The 24643-nt window shown below is 38.3% G+C and overlaps 1 protein-coding gene across 5 annotated transcripts; it reads left to right on the top strand.

Moving 5' to 3' along the window:
* The first annotated feature begins 651 nt into the window (after window positions 1-651).
* Window positions 652-24405, top strand: MAPK9 (mitogen-activated protein kinase 9). 5 transcript variants are annotated; one of them, XM_065029890.1, is made up of 12 exons: window positions 652-792; window positions 5203-5377; window positions 7957-8086; window positions 9211-9269; window positions 10278-10416; window positions 10941-11106; window positions 12067-12138; window positions 16488-16670; window positions 17597-17721; window positions 18261-18324; window positions 19925-19996; window positions 20731-24405. In XM_065029890.1, exons 2-12 carry the CDS (start codon window positions 5256-5258, stop codon window positions 20745-20747), a joined length of 1149 nt encoding a protein of 382 aa, XP_064885962.1. In that variant the 5' UTR covers window positions 652-792; window positions 5203-5255; the 3' UTR covers window positions 20748-24405. The 5 variants fall into 5 exon arrangements, with proteins under 5 accessions (XP_064885962.1, XP_064885959.1, XP_064885961.1 ...); XM_065029887.1 differs by having other exon boundaries at window positions 20736-24405; XM_065029889.1 differs by lacking the exon at window positions 12067-12138 and adding an exon at window positions 12369-12440.
* Window positions 24406-24643: the final 238 nt, after the last annotated feature.

Consider the following 24643-nt stretch of genomic DNA (forward strand, 5'->3'; position numbering starts at 1 on the left):
GTCCTAATGTCAAGGCAGATGGTATGGTACTGTATAGAAGGCTCATGGTTTTTGAGTGGGGTCAAAAACAGCTGGGCTACCTGGACAGGGAATAAATCCCTTCCCTTCTGACCCATCTCCTGGGAAAGCTGCGTGAGGATCCTGTCCCAGAGCTTGGGGCCGTCGCAGACCCAACGGGTCAGCGCCTGCAGCTGTGGGACTCTGTGCGTGAGACTCTGTCATCGTCCCAAAGCACAGGTGTGAGGTGACCGTGGTATGTGGTATTGTGACAGGCTCCCAATATGCAATGTCATTTTTTTGTGGTGGTTTGAGGGCTTCCTACGCACAGTGGTGTTCACCTCACAGAGCACTTCTGGAGCAGGGCAGCTGTGAGGAAACGACAGTACCACACATTAGTGTGGACACCACAGCAGCTCATGAGGAGGCACGCCTGTGAGGTGACATCATAAATATGGTGACAGTTTGACGTGCGATAATGACATCACGACGGAGGGTGGGTGGCTCCCACCTCATTAACCCCAACTTCTCATCTCCCCTGTAGGCCTTCACGGCCCTCCCTTATATAGCGGCCAGTAGGTCCCGCCTCCGGTGCCTGATTGGTTGATCTTTGCTGGCAGAGGGTTACGTTTGGGTTGAGCAGCTGTCTGTCAGCGGGTGTGGGCTTGCCGCGGCCTGTGTGGAGCACTGGGAGGCCATTGTGGCTGGGGCAGCTCTGCGCGCCGGGGGAGGAGGCGGCAGCGGCCCGCGAGCGCCGCGCCCCGTCCCGCTGGAGCCCGACCGCGGGAGGACAGGGTGAGGGAGGCCGCCGCGAGGGGGGCACTGCGGGCGGTGGGGCTGGAGCGGGCCCAGCTCCCTGCTGCGGCGGCCGGCCCTTTGGCGACCGAAGTCGCCGACTTGGCCGCGGGCCCCACCCGCCGGGGTGAGGTAGAGCCGCGGTTCCCCGTGTGCCGCTGCCCCGGGCCCGGCCGAGCGGGAGGGAGATGGGGGGAGCCAGGCAGCAGGGCTGAGGGTTCTTCCCTTCCTCCTCCGCGCCTCTCCTGCGAGGCTGCCCTGGCCGAGCCTCCCGCCCTTCCCCGTGCCGCAGTGCCGGCCCCGGCGCGCTCCTCTGCGGCGGGCGCTGCCTCTCCGCCGGCTCCCCTCTTGCTTCGTGCGCGGCCCCGGGGCGGGATCGCCCCTTTCCTCCGTCCGTTGCCAAGCGCCGGGGGCTGGGCTGCCGCTCCGCTGCTGCCGCCGTGTGCGGCCGGGCCTGGCGTCCCCTGGAGCTCCTCCGGCCCGAGAGGGTCGGGGGGAGTGCGGCCGGGCCGGGGGAAAGGCCGGAGCTGTGCGCCCGCTCGAAGGGAGGGAAGCGAAGCGGAGCTTTCTGTTGAGCCAAGGCGATTTCTCAGCAGAAGTTTTAGAAGAAATGTTAGAAGTGCTCTTGCTCATTTATGTACATAATTTTAAAACCGCATAATTGGTTACGGGAGATGCACGTATAAACTTTATACCTCTCTCCACCAACTAGCCCTAGCAGGGGAGCTGAGATACATGCAGAGTTTGTCTTCGGGTATGTGTAACAGCCAAGTGATACTGTAACAGGTAGTTGGTAAAACCTTTGGTCAGTAATTGCCTGGTTTACCTAAAGAAAAGTGTCGACTTCTCGAAGAGCTAAACAATGCAGAGTATCTCTGCATTGCTGTAACCGATTGATGCTACTCAGCTGCTGCTTTGCTATACTTACCTTTGTAACAGACTATTCGAGGGTTGGTAGTGGAGGGATAGGATCTAACTCTGGATGACTGTGCAGCTGGACTCACACCTGTTGATATCTATTGCTGTAAAGATTAAAAGACAAAATGCACAACATAACACTAGTGGATAAGAGTCTTTAAAAGGGCACATCTGGATTTGAAGTGCATTTGCAAGGGTGAATAAGAGAATGAAGGGAAATTTTCTGCATGGAATTTCCATGTCTTTTCATAAAAAACACGTATGTGTTCATTGTCTAGTCATTCTATCAGCTGTAGAATTTTGTCTTGAAGTTTTAAAAAAAATCAAGCTAAGTTTCTTGATGTTTGTATGCTTCATTGTCAGTAGTAACATTTCTGTAACCAAAACAGCCCCAGGAGTGTGTTCCCAACTGCTATAACCTGTTTGTTTCAGAAGCTTTTGACTTGAAGATATCCAGAGGACAGATCTGGTTAATAATAAGTTGCCATTTTAATAAATGCTTTTTAGGGAAGTGACTGTTGAATACCGTATTCTTGCTATAGTGCAGTTGCTTTCAACTCTTGAAAATTTCTTCGTGGAATTCTGTGTAACAACTCACGAGCTGACTGATGGTGGATTTGATGTGTTGGTTATTTTTCTAGTTACCTTTCATAAGCTACAGGTTGAAAAACACTCCTGTAAGTTTCCTGCATGGAATGTGCTCAGTCAGTTTTGTGATTCTTAAGTTTCCCTAATTGTACAAGCAAATTGTATTAAAAAAACCAAACCCAAACCACTCACTTTATGTGCATCTTGTGCATGCTCTAAAATAGAAAACAATCCCAAAACACTGATTCAGAAATACGCTATTATCAATAAGTATGTTTGCTGACCATACTTGTGTCTTTTACGTTTGCTGCTGGTCCTGTTTGGTGCAACTGCAGCTAGGAAGACATGAATGAAAACTTATATTTAAGAAATGGAAATAATGTCTACTTAAAAACAATCCTGCAGTGGAGAAGTGTAGAGTATGTTAGCTGCAGTGTTGAATCAAATTAGCTCAGGATTAAAAAACTAATTTGCTGGATATACTTTCCACTGAGCAATGGGAAATCTGTTTTTGTTCAAGGACTCTGGCCCCTGAAGTAGACTGTCTTTCTCACGTCCTGTGAAGACCTACAACCCCTAGGCACCTAATTTTACATTAATGTGTACATCTGAAATAATCTGTGTCCTGATGCTTTCAAGCAGCTTGCAGCTCAAGTAAAAATTAGGGCTCACCTTGCTTTTCTTCCATATTTTATGGAGCAGTGTGGTACTTAGCACAGTGAATTGCAGGGGATGTCAGAATGCATAAAACTTGTGTATTTCAATGCCTAAATCCCTCTTTGGGTCTAGTTATCCTGATCACTAAATTAATTTTAAAAGATGGTTTTGTACAGACAAGGTTCCTTAAATGGAGGGTTTCTGTGGTTCAGGATAACTTCCTTTTCTCTTACTTCTTTTCCTCTGTTACAGAAGAGGTACAGCATAGTTCTCGCGTAGCTAACAAGTCTTCAACTTGATTCCCAGCTTATGTAAAATCTATACTTTTTCAGTTTTGCACTGTCTTTTTTTCAGAGGGAGGATTTTGACCTTCCCGCCATGCCTTTCTTTTGATGTATGGAGTGTCATTGAAAATACTGTGGCTGCTCATTGACTATTAATCAAAAAAAATGGTACTTCAGAGTCTCTGGCTCTGGAGGGAAGACTGGGGTTGTTCCAGGGATGCGGGAGGGAAGGTTGAGAGCATCTCTTAAGGCGGTGTTTTGGTCTTGTGTTACCATGAACTGATTATGGAACCATGTTTGACAGGCCCTAAAAATATTGTCTCAATGAACTTTGCTTCCTCCCCCTGCTACAGCCGTGGCAGAGGCAGAAAGTTGGTAGCTCACGTCTTCTCTTCGCTGATCCTTTCTCCTCTGCTTTTTTTCTTGAGCTTCTAAGAGGAAATATCAGGTAAACTTACTGTCTAAATTGCTGCCAGATAAGGCAAAGTTGAATATCTACTTCTTAAAATGCTGCTTAGATTTTTGAGGAACTATAGAAGGTAAAAGGGACTCTAGATATTTCTCAAGAATCCCTTTAGACTAACCATTACCAGTTTAAACCCAGTCTTTATGAGGATTTGTAGGCCTTTGCCTGTTTTCCTTGCAGATTTTCTGGAGGTCATCTGCTGGCTTAAGCCATGGAAAAGACGCTGCTACCTCCTGTGTGCGCCTAGGAAGAGAGGGGTTCTAATTCTTGAAGCAGCCAAAAGCTATTTGTGTGGCTGTATGCCCTTTTAGGACAGGCTTCTGGGTTGCTCTTGAGGTTTTTCTGTTTTGCATTGGCTTCTGTAGGCCAGCAAAGAGGGCGAATAGCTGCTCTTTCTTTAGCTAAGCAGACATGGGTGGTTAGGACAGCTGCTCTGGGAGAAGGTGATCTGCTCTCATTTCCCTTTTCAAGGAACACTTGACGGTGCAATTTACTCGAGGCTGTAATGACACTGTCTGTCCTAGTGAATGTGAAATTGAAAGTAGGAGAGTTTGTTAGAGATCTCTCCAGTAATTAGTAAGGTAATTTTCTTGTAAGGTTTGGAAGAGGGATGGAGGCCCAGGAAAACTAGAGGTCTGCATGCTCGTTAGTGCAGCACTTTGAAGTTGAAGAGGTTTAGCCCATTACCATGCTCGCCGATGTAATTACCTACCTCTAATTCATTCTTGACAGATGGATATAACTTATTCTCTATTCTGACATGAAAGTCTGTTTCAAACTATAGCACAAAACTCTTAATTCTTGTAGGACCATAGGTACAGTGCCTGATAGCAGAGAATGTTGTGGTGTGTTTAGAACTGGGGGGGGGGTTACGATAGGTACAGATCAGGGACAGGGTGCCTGGCAGAGCCCTCCCACTGAATTATGTTGAGAGGGATGCTGGAGAAATTGCAGCAGCCGTGGGGATTTGGCAGGCAGTTGTTTTGTTTCAAACCTGTTTTGCAGTTGTAATCAAGTCTTTTATTAAAACCCTGGTGTTTTTTTTTCTATGTCTGTGGACTCCATGTGTTTTTGCTGTTGCTTTTATCTGCATTATTAGTGTTTGAAAGACATAACTTATTATTTTTTTTCTGTAATAAAGAAATTAATCTTGGAACATAATAGTAATTCCAAGTTAGGGAGTATCCTTCATGTAATAGAGTGAGTAGTTGATTTGGATGGTTTTGTTTGTTTTTACAGTTGTTTACTTAGCTGCTTTTTGTTTCAGGGATTGGAATAGAAACATGCATTTACTTAAAGCTGTGAAACCTGTAATTATTTGCTGCTTGTCTGCAAGTATTTTTCATTAGCAGTGGTAGCACGTAAAGTTGAAAGAATCCTTATTTAATGGTACACTATTGAAAAATTAATATGTATTAAAATATGTGTAATATATTTTCCATCTTGTCTGCCTGGTCTTAGTGACAGATTGAATATGTTTCTTTCTTTCCCTTTAAGATCTTGAAAACTTTACCAGACCCTTGAGAGAGAAAACTACATGACACTACACCATGAGTGACAGTAAATGTGATAGTCAGTTTTACAGTGTTCAAGTTGCAGATTCAACATTCACTGTACTAAAACGTTACCAGCAATTGAAGCCCATAGGATCAGGGGCACAGGGGATTGTTTGGTGAGTAATAAATACTTTCATTTTATATTTATAGCTTTTTATATTTAAATAAATTAGAACATATTTCTGATAGAGGTGCCAGAATGTCAAATACTGATGATAATTTCTCTCTCGCTACAGGGTTATGGACTAAATAAATATGAAAACACCTGCTTGCTCTAGTTTAGGTGCAAAACTATTTTTTGTTTTAGGGGAAAACTAATATTTGGATAACTGCATAAATTAAAATGGTCAACTAATTTCCTTCTCATTAACCACTTTATTTTTGGTTTTAGTTCTCACGTTCCCCCTGTAGTTATGACATTGCAGTGTAAGGTATGACAATGAGATGGTGAGAGATTCTGAGTTTTACTCATTTCTACATCATGGCCCCTTTCTTCCCCCCTTTTTATTCCCGATCACTCCTGTACATTTCTAGGAGCCATCAATGCAGTACCTTGCCATTAACTGGCAGGATGAGGCAAATCAGTGTCATTGTCACTCCATGGATCAACCAGAAAGGGATGCTGGGTGAGGGGTTGGGCTGGCCCGCTCCTCCTTGGTGTGTCACCTCACCTATGTGTCCAGGACGGGAGACTTGTTAGTCTGATCCTGAAGCTTAGTCTCTTGTGTGGCACCACACCTCTGGGCCAGCTAAAGGTCAACATTTTCAGATGTTTTTTTAGACTGCAGCAATGCATTCTACACGACTTAGTGCCAACGCGTACTTCGTTGGGCAAAGCTTACTTGGTAACAGCAGAAATGTTTGTTGATGCGTCTGTTTTTAATTCTTCCCCTTGGATTGTGTAGGCAGCAGACAGCATTGTGTTGGGTTTGGGTTTTTCTTTGAGTTGTGGTGTCAGTGACTCCCATGTAGATGAGCAAAATAAGAGGTTCTGGTGGACTTACTTGTATGTGCTCAGAGTGAGCCCTGACATAGACCTGATTTGCCAGATCGCAACACTTCCCTTAACATTGCTCCTTTGTCTGCTGCTGACCTGTGATTAACTTCAACAACTCGTTCTTGTCAACCCTCTCGGTTATTGATTTTAAACTAATTGGTTATTAATTTTAAACTAATTCCCAGGTGTAGTTATTGATATATCCAAGACCTAAATTTACAGATAACATCTTCTATATGAAGTGAATCAGTGCTTTCATATTTGGGAGGAAAATAATCCAGTTTTCTGGCCACTTGAATTTCTCCCATTTGTGTTTTGTTTTGCACAGACATAAACACTTCAAATCTGAGAGTGATTGTATCATTGAATAATGACTTGCGTATTTCACAGAGCTAAACTGAAATAAATGCTAGCGAGCCTTTAGTACAAATGGTACATAGATTCAAGTTAGGGACATGTAATTTGGGGCATGCCTTGAAGAAAACACATCTCATGGGTGAGCCCTGCTTTGTGGTGCTATTGTTTTTTGCAGTGGGGAAAGCAGTGTCTTGTGTTGGTAAACTTAATGTAATGTGTTGTTATTGTTGTTATGCATATAATTCATTGTAACTATTATTGTTATCACAGAAGAGCTGTATGTTTTGTAAGAGTACTATAATGTGACAGTCCTTTAAAGTCTGGTATTGTACATACCTTGATGAGGTAGGGAAGGAGCTGACAAAGAGCTTAAATGTGCTTGGAAAACATATGTGAATGAAAGCTGTTTTCTACTCTATGAAAGCAACATTAAATGGAAATGCAGTAATGCGTGAATCCTTGTTTAAAATTGAAACTATTTAAAGATTTGAACTTATGAGTAGTTTGTGGTATGAATTCACATTTATTTTGCTGAATAGTCTGTGTGTTAATAATGAAGAATATTCATCCTTTAGTCTTGTTCTGGATATACCGATAATTTGGCTTTAGATTCTTAGAGCTGTTAAAGCGAGTTCACACCTGTACTCAAACTGCAGAGGGGAGGAACAAGCACAACTGAAAACCAAGATAAACCCAATGATCATGTTCACTTTTAAACTTTGGTATTTTTCCCTGCAATCTGAGTTTTCCATATTTGTTCTTTATTTTTTTTTCCAAAACCACATGATGAATGTAATATTCTGCTAGGCATGACAATTGTGTGTAATTGTAAACAGCCTACATACAGGAGAGTATTGATAGCTGCAGAATGGATCACAAAGACGTGGTTGCGACTTTCCTTTAGCAAAGAGAAATTTCTATTGCACATACAAAGTGATTGTCAGTCAGCAACTGTGTCCAAAAAAACCCAAACCCTCCAAATACACCGATTAGCCAGTTGAAATGCTGCTTGATTTCAAAGAAGCTTAAAATATTTTTAGACCTTGCAATTTTGAATGTGAATCTTGGTCAGCAGATTCAGTCTTAAGACAGAAAGGAGTGCAGGAAGACTTCTGATGTCAGTGGCTTCTGCGTAGCCTATTTGTTTTTATTAAAGGATGTGTAGATTTTTAAAGGATGTTTGTTTTCTAAATGAAAATTAGATGAAGTTAGTATAAACAGCTTAGTGGATATGCTTTGTCTCTAATCTTGATTTTTTTATTTATGTTTTTTCCTCACTCCTGCCTCCATTTTGCCCCCTCCTTTCCCCAACTTATGTTGTTTGTCTTTGAAAACTTCTAGTGCTGCGTTTGATACAGTCCTTGGAATAAATGTTGCTGTAAAGAAGCTGAGTCGTCCTTTTCAGAATCAAACCCACGCAAAAAGAGCTTACAGAGAGCTTGTTCTTTTAAAATGTGTCAATCACAAGAATGTAAGTTTGGCTTTCTGTTTCTCTCCCATTACTGTAAGTTGTCTAAAAAGCTCTGGATTTGCTCTCTTACTTGCTGCTAGTAACCAAAGTAATGTAAAAATAGTGAAAGACTGGAAATATTTGCTATGGGTAATGAAGTTCTCTCCAGATTGTGGTGAAATTCTTGGGTGAGCTGTTTGGAGTCTGAAGTTTTGCTGCACAGTTGGTACAAGTTTACCAGCAGTGTCGCCCTTTAGAGTTGGCCTTGCTGGGTTGCATTTGCCCTTTTAAGTCGTACTGCAGCAGAGCCTGGTTGGCAGTGGCTTCGTGGGCTTGGCTCTTGTAACTGCACTGTAGTTAAATCTTCTGAGCTTAAGCGAGATTTTTATTACAGTGTTTGACTAGTGGGGTTTGCAGGGATGCAGCACTTTTATTGGTAAACAGAAGTTAAATACTATGGACAATACATGTATATTTTAAAATCTTCGAACCTTCTGAAACAAAAAGCCTTACTGTCAGTACTTCAAGAATGTGAGGTTTATGTTGACGGATACGTTCTGATACTAACACGAACTAAACATTGCAGATCATTGTAGTTGTGCGCTGAGGTCTCAAACTTCCTGGAGTCAATAAGTCTTTTAGGACTGACTTTTAAGGAAGCTTTTGGTGAAACCTAGAAGTAGCAGAATTAAAGCGAGGTGGTTACTAAGGACGGCAGTCCAGTAATTTCAGCAGTTCTTGTAGAAATAGTATGTAATAATCTAAGTTTAAGGAATGGTGTGGGGCACCTCTGAGTTTGTGTTGTTGGGCAACCTTGGTGAAAATTCCTTGCACAACATGGGATTTAAAATAAGGGATTGTGGGGGAAAATGAGAGCTATTTCAGGCGCTAGGCAGGGAGATAGGTGTCGTGTAGTTTTTAAAAGAAAATAATGGTTTTGTCCTGTCTTAGTTTCTTTGGCATACATGCTGCAGTCCTGAACTATTTCTGAATCAGCAGTTTTTTAATGTATATACGTTAAGTGAAGCCAAGTAACATTCAAATTGAGTATAATAGCAGTGTGCATTTGATTTTTGAATAGTAACTTCTGCAATAGTGGATTTTTATGTGAATTAAAGCTCAAGTTTATGTTTATTTTTTTATAGATAATTAGTTTATTAAATGTATTTACACCGCAGAAGTCACTAGAAGAATTTCAGGATGTGTAAGTATTAGATTTTTTTTTTTTTTAAATTTTTCTGACCAATAGGAGCCTGAGCCTGGAGCTGTATTTATAGTATCCTGCAGACTTCACACTTGGAAAATAGAGGGTAGCTAAAGGCTGAATTTAACCTTTTATTAGTCTTTCTTTCTAGTTTTCTTTGAGAAAGACTAAGATAGATGTTTCACTACATGCGTTAGATGAAAGTGGAAAATAAAAAAGAAGGTTATTTAACTTTTATTCATATAATTGGCTTACTTTGCTGATAACAAATACATCTGGTTTGTGTGTATTGTCCTTTAGCTAAATGGGTCACCTCAAGATAATAACTTGGTCTGGATAACCAGATGTAACTTTTTTGCCATATCAGTTGCATTCAGTATTCTTGGCCTTGATTAAGAACTGAATGTATTTCTTTTTTGTGCTGGCTGTGCCAATTGATCTAGAAGTGATTCATGGTGGTTTAACTGGTGGGGCATTCATCAGCTGAATATGCTGTTGTGGTTTGTGAATGGGCTTCTTGGGCAAAGGGAGGAATGTATGTGTCTGAAGGGAGTAAGCAGATGATATTTTAACTTGAAAATGAATAATTCTGTCATAGACCTTACTGTACTGTTCTTAATTTTCTTTTTTTTTTTAATTAAAATACAGTGAAGGGAAGCATCATTTTTGATACATTGCAATATCTGCAATTCCTGCATCAGCTTAAGTCAGTCTTAGTTTTTTGTGCTGCATAAATTCAGAATTATTCTTCTGTATTACTGTTTATAAAACTAGTGGAATTCTAATTGCTTGTGATGGACTACTGAACATTTAATAGCTAGATTATTTGAATAGATAATTTAATTTTGAAACTGGTCATGCATGATTTTTTAAAAAAAAATCCTAAGCTTTTTGACACTTATGCTAGTAAAGTAGTTTACTTTTATTAAACATATCTCACGCTAGGCTTAAACTTGAAATGAAAAGTAAGACTTGAGTTTTCTTAATGCTTTCTTTCTTGTGCTCTAGATATTTGGTTATGGAGCTGATGGATGCAAATTTGTGCCAGGTTATTCATATGGAATTGGATCATGAAAGAATGTCTTATCTTCTTTACCAAATGCTATGTGGTATCAAACATCTCCACTCAGCTGGTATCATCCACAGAGTAGGTAGTATTAGATCATTGACAATACTCTTTATGTACACAGATATTCTTATGAGACAGGAGGGAAGGCAGGGGGTTGTTACTTCATAAGTTTATATTTTTCATTCATAAGAATAGTACTAAACAAAAAGATTGTCTATAAAACATGACCGTCCATGAACCTTTCAAATTACTAAAGAGTTAGTCTTTAAGATGTAATATTTACCCCTTAAATATCTGTATCCTTGGAGATATTCAAAAGCCATCTGAATGTGTCCTGCAGACAACTTCAGTTCTGGTTTTCCCTGAATTTTTTGAATACTTGGCTGTTCAGCATTTGACTTGTCTCTAGTCTGTGTATAAATGAGCAGATACATCAGAACATGACTATGCAGTTGTTAATGTGGAGGAAACTGGTGGTGTATATTGAAGGAGGGGGGGTGTGTTATTCTAATTGCTTGTGATGGACTATTGAACATTTAATTTTTAATAGCTATGTTGTTCGATATGTTGATTCTTCCTTAACTGAAGTAATTTCTTGTTAGGATTTGAAACCCAGCAACATAGTAGTAAAGTCAGATTGTACACTCAAAATCCTTGATTTTGGACTGGCAAGAACAGCGTGTACTAACTTTATGATGACTCCGTATGTGGTAACACGGTACTACAGAGCACCAGAGGTTATCCTTGGAATGGGATATAAAGAGAATGGTAAGTTGCTGGAGTAACACATATGCTTTAGACAAGATATTTCAAGTGTTTCAGATCATAAGAAAGCGGAGGGAGGGGCTGGTTTCCCCCTGCCATGTCTATTAAAGTATGTTAATCATAGTATTGGAAATAGCAAAAATTACACTGTAGTGATTTTGGAGAAGGTAATAGTTTTCTTTGCTTTGTGTACCTATCTCTGTTTAACATATACTGCTCCTTCCTCTGGTTTTGTGTTATCTCTTCATGGATTGTCCTGTTGTCTTGTTGCCTTTTTTTTTCCTACAAAAAAAAACCATTGAGACATTTATGCTGGATAATATTTAAAAAATCAAGATATAATAAACCTTTTAATCAATGTTATTTTATTCTGAAGCATCTTCTTTCAACAGTGTCTCCCCTGTTGCATCTCCTATTATTAAAATCCGTTTCAGATCTTTATGATAAACCATGTTTTATACTCTCTTAAATCTGCATAACACTCGAGGAGGCTGGGTGTTGTCTTATTACATCCAACACAGCGATAATGTATTGAACATTCAGCCAACCAAATTGCTAGCTAGGAAGTTGTCCCTGATTGCGTTGTTGGGGGCTTTACCTGCCATTTTTTTACTAGCTGTGCGGTAATATGCTGCCTCCTCTGGACTTCTGTGCTACTACATGTTTTTACATTATCACAGGGGCTTGGGGATACTGTGCTTTTTGTGTACGTGTAACTTGGGCTGTGTGATAAAAGGGACTCGCAGGACCTTGCTGCAAAAAACTTCTATTAATGCACAAGGCAACTTATTATAGAGCAAGTGCTGTATGGATCAGAACATTAGTAGAGGCTGTTCTGGATGGGACAAAACCCAAATTATCTGCAGGACTGTAAGAATACAGTGTAACATTACAAATAAATAATTGTGGTATTTAAAAAAACCTCTTTAATCTTTTGTCCTTGTTGCACCTAACATATGATAGTGGATATCTGGTCTGTTGGGTGTATTATGGCAGAAATGGTCCTCCATAAAGTCCTGTTCCCAGGAAGAGATTGTATCCTTCTTTGTGGTCATTTCAGAAGTGTGAACACTGATTATATTTTACCAAATGCTAATAACACAGTTTAGGAACAGTCAGTTGGTGTGGATATGATTGAAAATTCATGTTAGCAGTTTGGTTTCCTACATTGTTGTGTTTTATTGTAGATGCTAGATGTTTTTGTTTGTTTTCCTCACTTTGGTTCATGAACCTTCATAATTTGATCATTTCATTTTTACTTTCAGTTGATATCTGGTCAGTCGGGTGCATCATGGGAGAATTGGTGAAAGGTTGTGTGATATTCCAAGGCACTGATCGTATCCTTCCCTAGTCATCCTTGAATCCCATTCCACTTCCAACAGAAAAAACAATTCTTTTGATCTGTTTAAGTTTAAAAGCATAAGCATTTTTTTCAATGTTTTAATAGATCTACTGTACTATTTGAAGTTAGTGTCATTAACCAAATTGTTGAGATTTCAGTTTTATTTTCTTAATAGACTCTATTTAATGTAATTCATGCTAGTTGAATCCATAGAATTTATACTAAGAGCTTCAGCTTTGGTAGCTTAAAAAAGCAGTTAGGTTTAAAAAACAAATAGCAGGAAGTGTATTTTCTTACTCTTGTTCATTGTAGATAAGTGTTATAAGCAAAAGCCTACCAAATTACTCTTTACTATGCATGGATTTTCCTTACTCTTTGTTTGAACAGTAGACTAATTTTTTCATTATTGTACAATTTTTTGAGTTTCAATCAGATTTTTTTCTTATTAGCACTTGCTGGACAGCAGTGTCCTCATTGCAAGCACAGTGCATGAGAACGCTTTCTTTATTATCTAATATAAAAAGAAACCTTTTTGAGTTTTCTTCTTTCTATCAACATTTTATTTTGGGCTTATTTTTTCTGTAAGATTGTCATTCCTTCATTCTGCCCTCCAGGTTGTTTTTTTAACTCAGATTTGTCTTCTCAAAATTCTGCTTTCTTGAATGATAGTAATTGTAGGTGTATTAAAAACAAATGCCCCATATATATGTTTTTATGCCTTTGAGACTGGGAATCTCAGTAATCCATCACTGGATCACAAACAGATCTTTATGCTGTGCTAAGTGAACACAATTGATCAGTAAATAAAGGGAGTGTTCTTTGAAGATTTTGATACATTTCTAAATATTTCCCTAGAAATAAAATTTAAAACATTTGACTCGTTATCAAACTACAGTTATGAATATTGGAGCAAACCAGATGTCATCCTTGATTAATAAAATCTCTCTTAGTAGTAGTGTTGTATGCCTAGACATTCAAGGTTGATGAGTAAATAAATAGAACCCAGACAGTGTCATTAAACCAGAATTGCCAGTTGTGGCTGTAGCTCGTTAGAAGCCATAGCTAATTGTGGTCCAAGATTTTGAAGAAAGTGGAGTATTTTTTGCTTGTTAGCAAGTAAAAGTTGAGCCCACCGCTAAAAATACCAAGTATATCTTCACAGAATCTTGTCATATATACCTGTGTATCTAATAGAGGAGGACTTTAAATTTAAATCCTAAATTTCATGACACTAATCTTCAGTGGTTGATCATGCATTATTTAGTAATACAAATGATTAATTGTTAAATAAGTCTTTTTATTTTCCACCTTTCTTCCTTTCTATACTTATCGTTTTACCTTTTGAAGCCTTCAGACCAACCTAACACAATTCTTCATGTATGTTGTCATTCACCTGCATGTTAGCATGAGCTACTTTGATTTATTCATGAGTAAAGGAAGGAAATTTTGTCTGTACTTGTTAAATACACAAGTTATCACTTGTGATTCTCTGGAGGTCGCTGAGGTTCCACCAGTCTATGTTTCAAGGGCTCTCCTCCCATGGTATCTTATCGAAGTGCAGAGTTACACTTGCAGGGTTTTTTTCCTTCTGTAAGACTTTCAGTTCCCTTTAATGTGAAATACTGATAACTCTTTGTGGTGTTGAACTTCTTCCTGAGTGATAGCTGCTTTAGTCAGATTGTCATTTTTCTTTCATGTCTTGACAGTGGGGTTTATGTGGGACACTGGTGTGCGTTGCCATAAAATGTTATTGCCTTTTTTCTTCATTGACCTAAACTTTAAAAATATCACGTTGTTTGAGGATTTAGAGTAGGGAACCACATTCAGCATGTTGCCTAATGATGCGGCCTTGACTATCTGCAGGAAAAACCTGCTTTTAGATGAAATAGTTTGTGTTTTCCCATCCGGTCAATGGGATACGGGCAGCAGTGCCCTGGGTGGACTGAGATGCTCCAGGGAGATGGATGCTCCTGCTGGTGCTGTGGAGGGTGAACAGGGCTCTGCCAGTGACTGGCCTGAGTTACTGGGACCTGCTGGGAATGAGAAATGCAGAAAAAACAGGCAACGTAGCTACCGAAGATGAAATGATGGAAAGCCTGGGAGCACCAGAGGGGTTTTAGTGCTCTTTCTGCCCAGGTGGTGAAGGAAGCTAGTTGGCCGACTGATGCAGAAAGTATGAGGGTATATTCATGCTTGCTCGTGAAAAGTCCTGTGTGACTGTGACGGTAATAAGGGCCCTGTGTTCAGCTTCTCGCAGAGCCGCCAGCAGTAGGCAGCACACTGGTGTGGACCGAACTGTTCTGGTTGCTTTGACTTCGAGGTCACTAGAACAGGGAGGGCAGTTTTGTCTGCAGGTTGCAAGGTTATTCACATCCTGTGCTCTGCATGCTTTGTACTAAAATTACGGGTGTTGTGGGTTTTTTTGGTTTTGTTTTTTCCCCATTTGGGTTGTTGATAATAGGCTCAGCTTATTTCAAGTCCAACCCTGTACTGCGGATTATTTTTTTCCAGTTTTCAGTATCTGTAAAGCACTTTGAAACAATCCAACTGACAAATCGTTGTTTTCCGGTTTTTATTACTGAAGTAAGATAGGTCATTAAGTTTTTCTGCCCTCCCCCAAGTGCTCTGAGACCACAACAGACTCGACTCTAATTTGGTTAGCTCACTGTCTAGACTGCTGTTACTCAAATAAAAAGCATCTTCTTGAATCTAGATTGGTGGAGACCTCTCACAAATCAGTTTAACAGTTAAGAACAAAATTTCCTGGTGTACGTTAAAATTGTCTTTGTATGTGTTTTGTTTTAGTATGAGAGTTAAGAATATTGACTTCTTAATTTTGATTTTAATATAGTTTTTCCATTGGAATGTATTCAGTAAGGAGATAAAATTTTCAATCTTTGTATCAGAAGTCTGAAGTCTTAGCATGAAGTAGTGACTATGCACGTATTTCTAGTTGTATTCTTGGCACACTGACTGAAATAAAAGCACCTCAGTGTTTTTTAAATACATCTTAATTCAATGTGCAGCAAGTTCGTTTTGTAATGAAACCTGTCTATGTGAATGGATAGGTTGAAGTGCTAGATTATACTTAGCTATGAATATTTGCAGTGTCCATGGTTAGAATCTGGAGTTGCACAAGCTTTTTATCAGAAAAGCTGTGAAGTGTAAATCTGAGTAAACTTACATATCAGCTTATATAAACTTAGATAAAGCGGTATCTTATCAGTGTGATAATGACCTGGTGTGGCCATAGGGAATGTCACCGTGTCTGGAAGTGCCTTCACTTGGAAAAGGGAGCAGGGACACCCCAAAAGGAACATGAGGCACAATTGCAGCTTGTGGCTTGTAAATTCAATTCCTACAAAACATTTAAATTCTGAATTTAAGAACAGAGTAGTCTCTTGGTGTTACCACAGTCGCTACACTTAAAGAAAAGAACCTGCTAAAAACACATAGGTATCTGGTTTCACTGTTCAAAATTCTTTTGAGTCTTTTCTGAAGTTGAATTTAAAAACAAAAATCCAAGCAGCCCACAACCCAGAGCCTCATTTCCTTAGGCACAAACTTCCTTAATTTGAGTGGGATGTATTTTGCTTTGGGTTTTTTTCACGTATTTTTCCCCACTGTCAAGAATCTTCAATGTTGATGGTATCGTGTTCTACTTCAGAAGGTTCAGCGGCACCCTTTCTTTTCTGTCCTTATAGTTATTTTGCTATGGATACAGTTGTCTAATAAAGGTTCTTTTGGACTCCAGAAAAGTATTGCTTTCAATATTAGCCAAGAGATAATAATAAGCAAAAGATACCTAAGCATAATGCATTGTGCAGCACTTCTAGCCAACCCTTAAGATTAGGGAATCTGAATTTTATTGTTGTCAATCTAGCTTTTTGCATGGCAGCTGGGAACACTGTTGATGCTAGAATGAAGTTCATATTTGTGTCCTTTGTTCAAGTTTTCATTACATTTTCACATCTGTAAGTGATATTTTTGTATAGTGCAGACTTCACATTCTTCAGCTGATTTTCCTAAAGATATGGTGCAGATATTGATCAATGGAATAAAGTTATTGAACAATTAGGAACACCGTCAGCAGATTTCATGAAGAAACTACAGCCTACAGTGAGGAATTATGTAGAAAACAGGCCAAAATATCCGGGTATTAAATTTGAAGAGCTCTTCCCAGACTGGATATTTCCATCAGAATCTGATCGTGACAAGTTAAAAAGTAAGGCGAGTTTCCACCCCCCTTTTTAAGTTGTTAATTTCAAATGTCTGCAATACGCTTAATTCAAAAAACCCCAAAACTACTAATATAAAATATTTATTGCAGTACGGGTCAACATTAGAGGTTTCATGTCTTCTGCTTCTTTTTATGTCTTGAAGTCTTAGTAGTAGTCATTAAATATAGAGCTATTTCCCTACCCACAGTATTCTGCTTAATTCTCTTAGTTCTAATCCTTTGAATAATGTCTATCGCTTAAATATTCTCTGAAAGTAATACTTGTTACAGAGGTTATTTGCAATTATCTTTTTCTAGTTAATGTGTGCATGTAATTAAATTTGGCTGTACTTTGGCTTTCGATAATTACTGATAAAAGAAAAAACCCCTTATTTTCTAGATTGTCAAATATGTTTTTTGACATAAAATAACTTATGGACTATTTTGTCTGAAAAATCATTGTAATAATAAAAAAACATGTCAGTGAAGTGCCACTGCAATAATGAGCAGCCAATTGTTGTGCAGTAACAGCTTTAAAGGAAAAGCTAATTTGATGTTGCAGAAACCAGGTCCCTACTGTACCAAGATGTATTTTTAAGAGCTTATTAAAAAAAATTCTGGTTTTTGTGTTCAGTAGTTAATGCCAAATAAACTGTGACCCATGTAACAGCAGAACTGTTCAAAATTGAGGTTGATTGGTGTCAGCTGCAGGGTTTATTTTATTTTGGATAATAGCAAAATAACACTAAAGGGGTGAGACCTCATTTTAAAAAAATATATAGAGCTGTATGGGAAAGCTTGGATGCGTGGGCTTGTTTTCACAGTGAAATCCATTACAGTGTATGTCCTGTGTTCCCCAAACTCGTTTTCTGTGTCAGATGTTAAACTCTGCAGCTCTTTTACATGCTTGTTCTTTTCATTTTTACTTTCAGCCAGCCAAGCTAGAGATTTATTATCAAAAATGCTTGTAGTAGATCCAGACAAGAGAATTTCTGTAGATGAAGCCTTACGTCATCCTTATATTACTGTTTGGTATGATCCAGCTGAAGCAGAAGCTGTAAGTTTGCATTTAAAATTAACATTAAGATATCAGTTTAATAACTTTAAAGAATACCTTAATTTTTAGTCAAGTGCATGCTTTGAACTCATTCTTTGGCTAGCGAAAATCACCCATAGAGCCTTCAGATCAGCATCAGGGGCAGATCACCTGAAGAGCAGCTGCTGGAGTGGAGCTGATAATATAAGTTTGAAAGTGGTTGATAGTGTTGATAGTTGCTTTTACTTTACAGAAAGAGTTGTTGTGTTGTGTTGTGGTAAATTCAGGCCTTTATGGAAAGGGGAATTTCTCTAAGGCCCCATAAAACCTTACAGTGAGTTTTACTTTAGTTGATGCTTTGAAACAGCCTTTCAGTGAGAGGCAGAACTTAAAAGCAAATTCTGGAGCTGTAAAATGAATGTGTCTTTCAGGTACAAGGAACAGACTGCCAAAGATGGAAGTAACAAAATGTTTAAAAGCTGTCATTTTTGGGGTTTAGTTATGATTGGATGTGTTAACCTGATGTAGTAGATACACTATAAGCTTTCTTTTCTTTGCAGCCTCCACCTCAAATCTATGATGCACAACTGGAAGAAAGAGAACATGCAATTGAAGAATGGAAAGGTAAAAAGTGAGCATGACAAATGGCATTTACTGTAATACCTTGTATTATTAATGTGTGGCTCACAGTACATGTGCTGCATTGTGTAACTGACTGGAACCCACTATTTCAATTACGCAGCGCTGCTTGTGGCAGTGTGAAAAGAAACCAATAATGGGAAAATGTTCTATTTGGAGTGAATATATATGTACACATGCATATATTTACATATATATACATGTGGCTTTCTGGAATATATTCAACAAAGTGCCAGAGTTTTCTTTTTTTCTTGACTATTTTGTTCTTTTCAAGTGTTTATAATCTCAGTGGTTTTTTCCTTGATAGAAACATGGGCCTCTTCTCAGTGTGCATTAAGCCATATCTTTTGATAATAATTACTAATTAATTTGTTCTAGAGGTCTTAAATAGCAGAAAAGAGGTTTTTTGGGGTGTGTGTTTGTGTGCTTTTTCTCTCATTGCTTATTTATTGAACAAATAGGTCAAACTGTTGACTTGAACAAACAGCATTGTGGTATTTAAATCAATTACATCTTATAGGTCTTGTCGAAACATTAAGAGGTGAGGCAGTTCAGGTTTTACACATCTACCATCAGAAACCTGGTTTTGCTTAGTACTTTGGGAGTAGCTTGTTTTTGCAAAATAGCTCTAAATTTCAGGTATTGATTCTGGTTTATATGTATCTTCTTTAGGGCATGTCTGCACAAATACACTTCCAATTATTTTGAATTAATGCAAGGCAGATAATTAAAATGCATGAGTTAAATCTAATTGAATCCATTTGTAAATGTTACTCAGAATTACAGAGGTCTTAGATTTATTTAAATACTGTTACTCTCTTAAGACTATGGTTACATACACAAGCTACTGAGAGTGAACTGAAAGTATAACTGAGTGTTCCTGATGCTCTGCAGCAGTAATAATCTTTTTGCTCTGAAGGGGCCAAGGTGATGCATTTTATGTGAACCACACCACAGACACACCAAACAGAATAACGGATGCTTCTTTGAAGTTACACCTCTCTTTTTTTGTTGTTCTTCATGTGCCTGTGTCCTAAATCATCCTTGATTAATCAATGAGGACTTTCATGGACAATTTTAATTATTTGTTTAGCCTGCTTCAAAATTTCCAGACTTTCCTCAGAGTATCCATGGAGATAGTTTTTAAAGAACAGAGACATTTGTGTGTGGTTTTGTTATGAAAATAAAATTTCCATGGGGGTTATCCATATGTTTTCTTAAAAAATCCAAATCAGCTTGGTTTTGGGGTGTGCTTTTTTTTAACAGTTTGTATACCTGTTGTGTACTAATACTAAGTTTTGGGGTGGGATGGTTGTTATTTTTAAATGGACAGCTATTCTATTTATAAAATAGCTTGATTTTGGTACACGCTTGATGTCTTTCTGTGGTACATAAAGAAAATTCGTAGAATTATCTAGTCATTGCCATACGCCTTTAAAAAACAAAAGGAGGGGGTTGCACTTCCAGACTGACCCTTAACCATGTCATTGTACCTTTACACATATGTAAATTATATATGAATCTTCTGCCGTCTTACAGTGTGTTTTTGCTCTGTTCTTTTATTCTCCCATCCTTCTCTCGTAAGAATTAATATACAAAGAAGTAATGGATTGGGAAGAAAGGAGCAAGAATGGTGTGGTAAAAGACCAGCCCTCAGGTTAGTCATTGTTTCAGTAGTTCTCCTGTAACTGTGGCACTAGGGAATGAAGAAACCCTGCTTAATAATCCAGGTAGGCAAAAGCATTGTTGTTCAGGACTCTTGATTCTGATTTGCCTCTGGAGATAAACATGTGGTGGTTTTTCATTGTCATTAAGTAAGTTGGAGGAAAACTCGCATGTCCACCACCCTGAGCTGCTTTCTCCCCAAACGGCTCAGTCACCAAATGAAATTATTGATACTGTGCTGCGCAGCTGTTGCGTAGGTATCTTCTATGCTGAATGCGTATTCTATAGCTCTGCATGAATGAGTCCCTTTCATGCAGGGTTTAACATCATTAGGGCACCTTGTTTTAGACTAGTTAATATCGCAAAGTATTTATGCCCGTGATTGAACCCTTGGTGTTTGCCGCTGTTCTCTTGGTTCAGTCATTGGTATCTTGTACTGTCTTTTTTTTAACTATATCTATTAGATTTCTTGATGCTCAGGTCATAATTCATGTTAAATGTTCTATTCTTTTTATTTCTTTTTTTTTTTCCCTGCCTAGAGAGGGAGAAAAAACAAATCTCTCAATGTTCACCTCAGGTTTTGAGTGCTTGCTTTTCTATTGTTTATTAATTTGTGAATTTTCTAAGGATTTCTGTGGGGAAAGTGATGCTCAGATGCTAGAGGTGTGGTTATCTGTACCTGCAATATTGTCTTGCCTCAGATTTTATTATGTTTGGTTTACTTAGCACAGATGCAGCAGTGAATAGCAACACCAGTCCTTCCCAGTCATCATCTATCAATGACATTTCATCCATGTCAACAGAGCAAACATTGGCCTCAGATACAGACAGCAGCCTCGATGCCTTGACAGGACCCCTCGAAGGATGTCGGTGATCAGCCAGGATTGCAGACTTGATCTTGGAAAAGAACTCTTGCTTCCATTGGGCCTGAATTGCTTGTAAGTTAATGGAACCAAGTAGAAAAACTCCATGTTCTGCATGTTCTGCTAAAGTAATGCCTGTTTTTTTACTCAGTTGTTATGAAATTGCCTGCTTAATGTTGTAGAATGAAAGCAAATCAATGTCTAAAGAACAAAAAATTTAAAGTTAGACACTGTTACAGGCTTTTCTTCATTTCAGCCTATTTCAGGTGAGCAGTTATAATTGACTTTTAGCCAATAGCTCCTCTTAAGTGGGTTCATGAATCTTCAGTCCCAACTGGCAGGCTTCTGTGACACAATGGTTGTTTACATTTTAATACAGTATTGCTCATTATTAGGTTTTTTGAATGTATCGTCTCTATGAAGTTGGATTTACCGTGTGACTGTGGCAGTTTGCTTTATTTAACAACTGGAGTGTTATATCTAAGTGTGAACTCGCACATCAAACACTCTCAGAACTATGTTTAAAGGGCAGTTATTTTTCCACATAGCACTTTTTTTAACTGAGCCCTTTCTATCTTCACTTTCCAACGATGCTGTCTATCTTCTTGTAGAAGAGATAAACATGAAGTTTAAAGAATATGGCCATTACTTTTTATTTCATCTATGACTATGTCTCTAACTTCTTCAGTTTTTTAAACATAGATGGAAGGTACAGTGGCTTAATTAAATCGTAAGGAAGGATGAGTGACTTACCTGTGAAGCAGTGCCTGTTTAGAAGAGGAGAGAATGCTAAAATGTTCTATATTTTCTAGCTTGTGATACTGGTCCTTTAACAAAAACAAACAGAAAAATAAATATGTCATGCTCTTCATTCACTGCAAACTCTGATAAAAGGACAGGTGAGTTGGAGAGACTCGCAGCCTCAAAAAGAGCTGCATAAATGTTTTCCATTTTTTTAATGGGTCCATTCTATCTAGTGAGTAACGTAAGAAATAAAAATACAGTAGTTTTGAGTCACTTATAAATTAACAAACCCTAGCTCTGTTACCACAGTAGGAAAACCTCTCCATTTGTACTGGGGGAGGAAAACATTTAATACATATTTTCTAAATACAGTGTCAGAGAAGAAGAGATTATTTGCTGTTTCAATACAGTTTTCAGAATCAGGTAATACAAACATTGCCTGTACATTGCATGATATGTTGAATTAGAAAATGCGTTTGCAGTAGAGTAGGGCTTAAATTGCTTTATACTACACACTTGTGAATTTGGGCACATTCAGTTTGGAGTGCACAGGTGTGAAACTTTGCTAAAGGATCTTGTGTGTGTGTGTGTGTGCATGTGTGTGAGATTAAACTATATAAGAGTAATAGATGTACACGATGAGGTAAAACACCACTTTTCTTAAAGGCACTATATTTAGCTGTTGATCCAGATACTCTTGACTTGAATATATAAATAGAACTTATAAGATATACTGGCCCAGCCAGCCACTGCATTACTGACATATTTCTCTTGGAAAAGAAAGTTGTCCATGGTTTCTGACCTTACAATTTGAAAAGCAGCAATTTCTCTTTATGCAAACTTTGCTTTTATATTACAATTTTGCCCCTTTTTAATGGCTTAATTTGCTGTAGCAAAAATATTGAGGTTTTACTGTCCCAGGAGATTAAATACTTTGGTGTTTTGGTTTTTTTATTTTAATATGATGTTAACTTCCAAATTGTCATCTGGAATCTTGTATTCTTAAAATTCTGTTTAATTGAATTGTGGGATGTTTAGGCTTGCGTTTTTTCCTTGTTTTCTTTTAAACCTACAGATACCTTAATTTATCTTTGGATACTGACAGTGCATGTGAAGCATTTTTAGTGCATTTTTGTTACTGGAAAAAGCATTTTAAAATACCTATTTACCATATTGCAGAATGGTACAGGTTGCTATTCCTCTGTGGTTTTTAAATCCCTTTTATTTGTGTACATTAGAACTACTGAAGGCACCTATTCAACATGAACAGTAGTGATGCACTATGGAAGTAATCTACTGGATCTCATTTTCAAAGGTTTTTTAAATTGTTTTCAGCTGAAGTTGCACTGTGCTACGTTAGTTTTAACACCGCATTAGGAGACGCAACGCAACGAAGTTTTGCTTTTTAGGCGTGTATGTTTTGGATATTTGCAGAGTTGAATTTTTCCTCTTGGACTTGGGCTGCTCAGAACAAGGGGGAGTTGGACCAGGTGACCTCCAGGTCCCTTTCAACTTAAATTATTCAGTGATTCAAATTATCTTTTGGTGGTTTTTAACACAACTGCCCTATGTCCATGATTTGAACTGGTATCCAACTTTCTAATACACACTAGTAGCTTGAATATGTTCTCTTGGAACAAAAAAAACCTCCTGAGATTGACTGAGTTTATTTGTAAATCTTGTTGCAGGAAAAGCTGCCTCATACCTTATTTTTCTAATGCCATCTTGCTGTGGCACACATTGAAGCTCCAAAATGTTACAGAAATGTTGCTGCCTCCGGAGCACACATGAAATGTCTGTGAATATTGTGGATTTTGATTCCATTATTATTTAAAACCAAATTGCTAATGACCTGAACGAACACCCATTTTAAGGAGGCACATACACAGATTACAGATTACAGAAAACTCATGCAGAATAGGCGCATGCTAAAGTTCCTGTGCTGGTTCATTGTGCACTTGCAGACTATCAATGCACTGCATGTGGGTGAGGTACACGTGTATAGTCGTATTCCTGACTGCAGATCAAGCCCAGTGCCACGTTTGTGAAATGGTCCTTGATGCTGGGAGAACAAAATGGAAAACAAGATGCACATGTAACTTGACAGGGGTTTAAAAGTTTAGAGAGTTTGATGTGCAATATAATCACTTTTATTTCTAATACTAAAATAATGTATGTAAAGTGATGCAGTTGACCATTTTTTTGCACTTTGGCATTTATAAATATTTATATGTATTTAAAGATTAAGAATGTGTGTGTGTATACATATACATTATATATTAAGAAACCTGCTCAGTTTTCTTAACAGGAATGTTACTTTGAGAGACTTTGTATAGTGTTAAACACTACTGCGGCATACAAACAGTTCATGAAATCTGACTAAAAATAAGTGGTGGTCAACATAGATACAATCTGTAGTCTTAACTGCTCACCTGAAAAAAATAATCTATGGCTATTGATCAGATTATTTACCAGAAATGTTATGCAAAGTGTATGAACACTGAGTAGCTGAATGGCATTGCAGAAATGGAGTATGTTTTAAACAGTTCATTTCATCTGTGCTCATATCATTTTTCCTCAAAAAAACCAACAAAACCAAACTTAAAAAGAGAAGCTTGACCTTTAGAAATCTGGATAAGCAGCCTGCGACTGTGCTTTGAGGAAATACTGTGATATGACAAGTCTAGGTCTTTATTGAAGACGACGAGAGATGAATGTCAAAATTAAGGCTTTGTCTGCATGAATAATACAAAATAAACTAGTCTTTTGATTGGAAATTAGTATTTGCAAACAGCCTTTGAAGTTTTGTAATCTTTCCGGTAAGGGTTTGCATTTCTTTGTCAAAATAATGCAAATTAAACTCAACCTTAACTAGCAATTAACTAGTTGGTTGGTGAGTTTCAAAACCTGTTAGGAACCAGAGGGCTCTTGAGGTTTTGTCTTTTAAGACAAATCATAAGTGTTTATTCAAAGTTAATTAAAACAAAAAAAAAGTGATTCCATATGTTTATTTTTCTTTCCTAGAGGAAGGA

Source organism: Columba livia, chromosome 14 (genome assembly GCF_036013475.1).
Source record: "Columba livia isolate bColLiv1 breed racing homer chromosome 14, bColLiv1.pat.W.v2, whole genome shotgun sequence".
Classification (NCBI taxonomy): Eukaryota; Metazoa; Chordata; class Aves; order Columbiformes; family Columbidae; genus Columba; species Columba livia.

Bases quoted from the DNA above. Each gene is read 5' to 3' on its own strand.
- MAPK9 (XM_065029887.1), top strand. From the start codon at position 5,256: ATGAGTGACAGTAAATGTGATAGTCAGTTTTACAGTGTTCAAGTTGCA. The intron at 9,270-10,277 runs GTAAGTATTAGA...CTTGTGCTCTAG, and splicing joins CTAGAAGAATTTCAGGATGT to ATATTTGGTTATGGAGCTGA. The intron at 10,417-10,940 runs GTAGGTAGTATT...ATTTCTTGTTAG, and splicing joins CAGCTGGTATCATCCACAGA to GATTTGAAACCCAGCAACAT.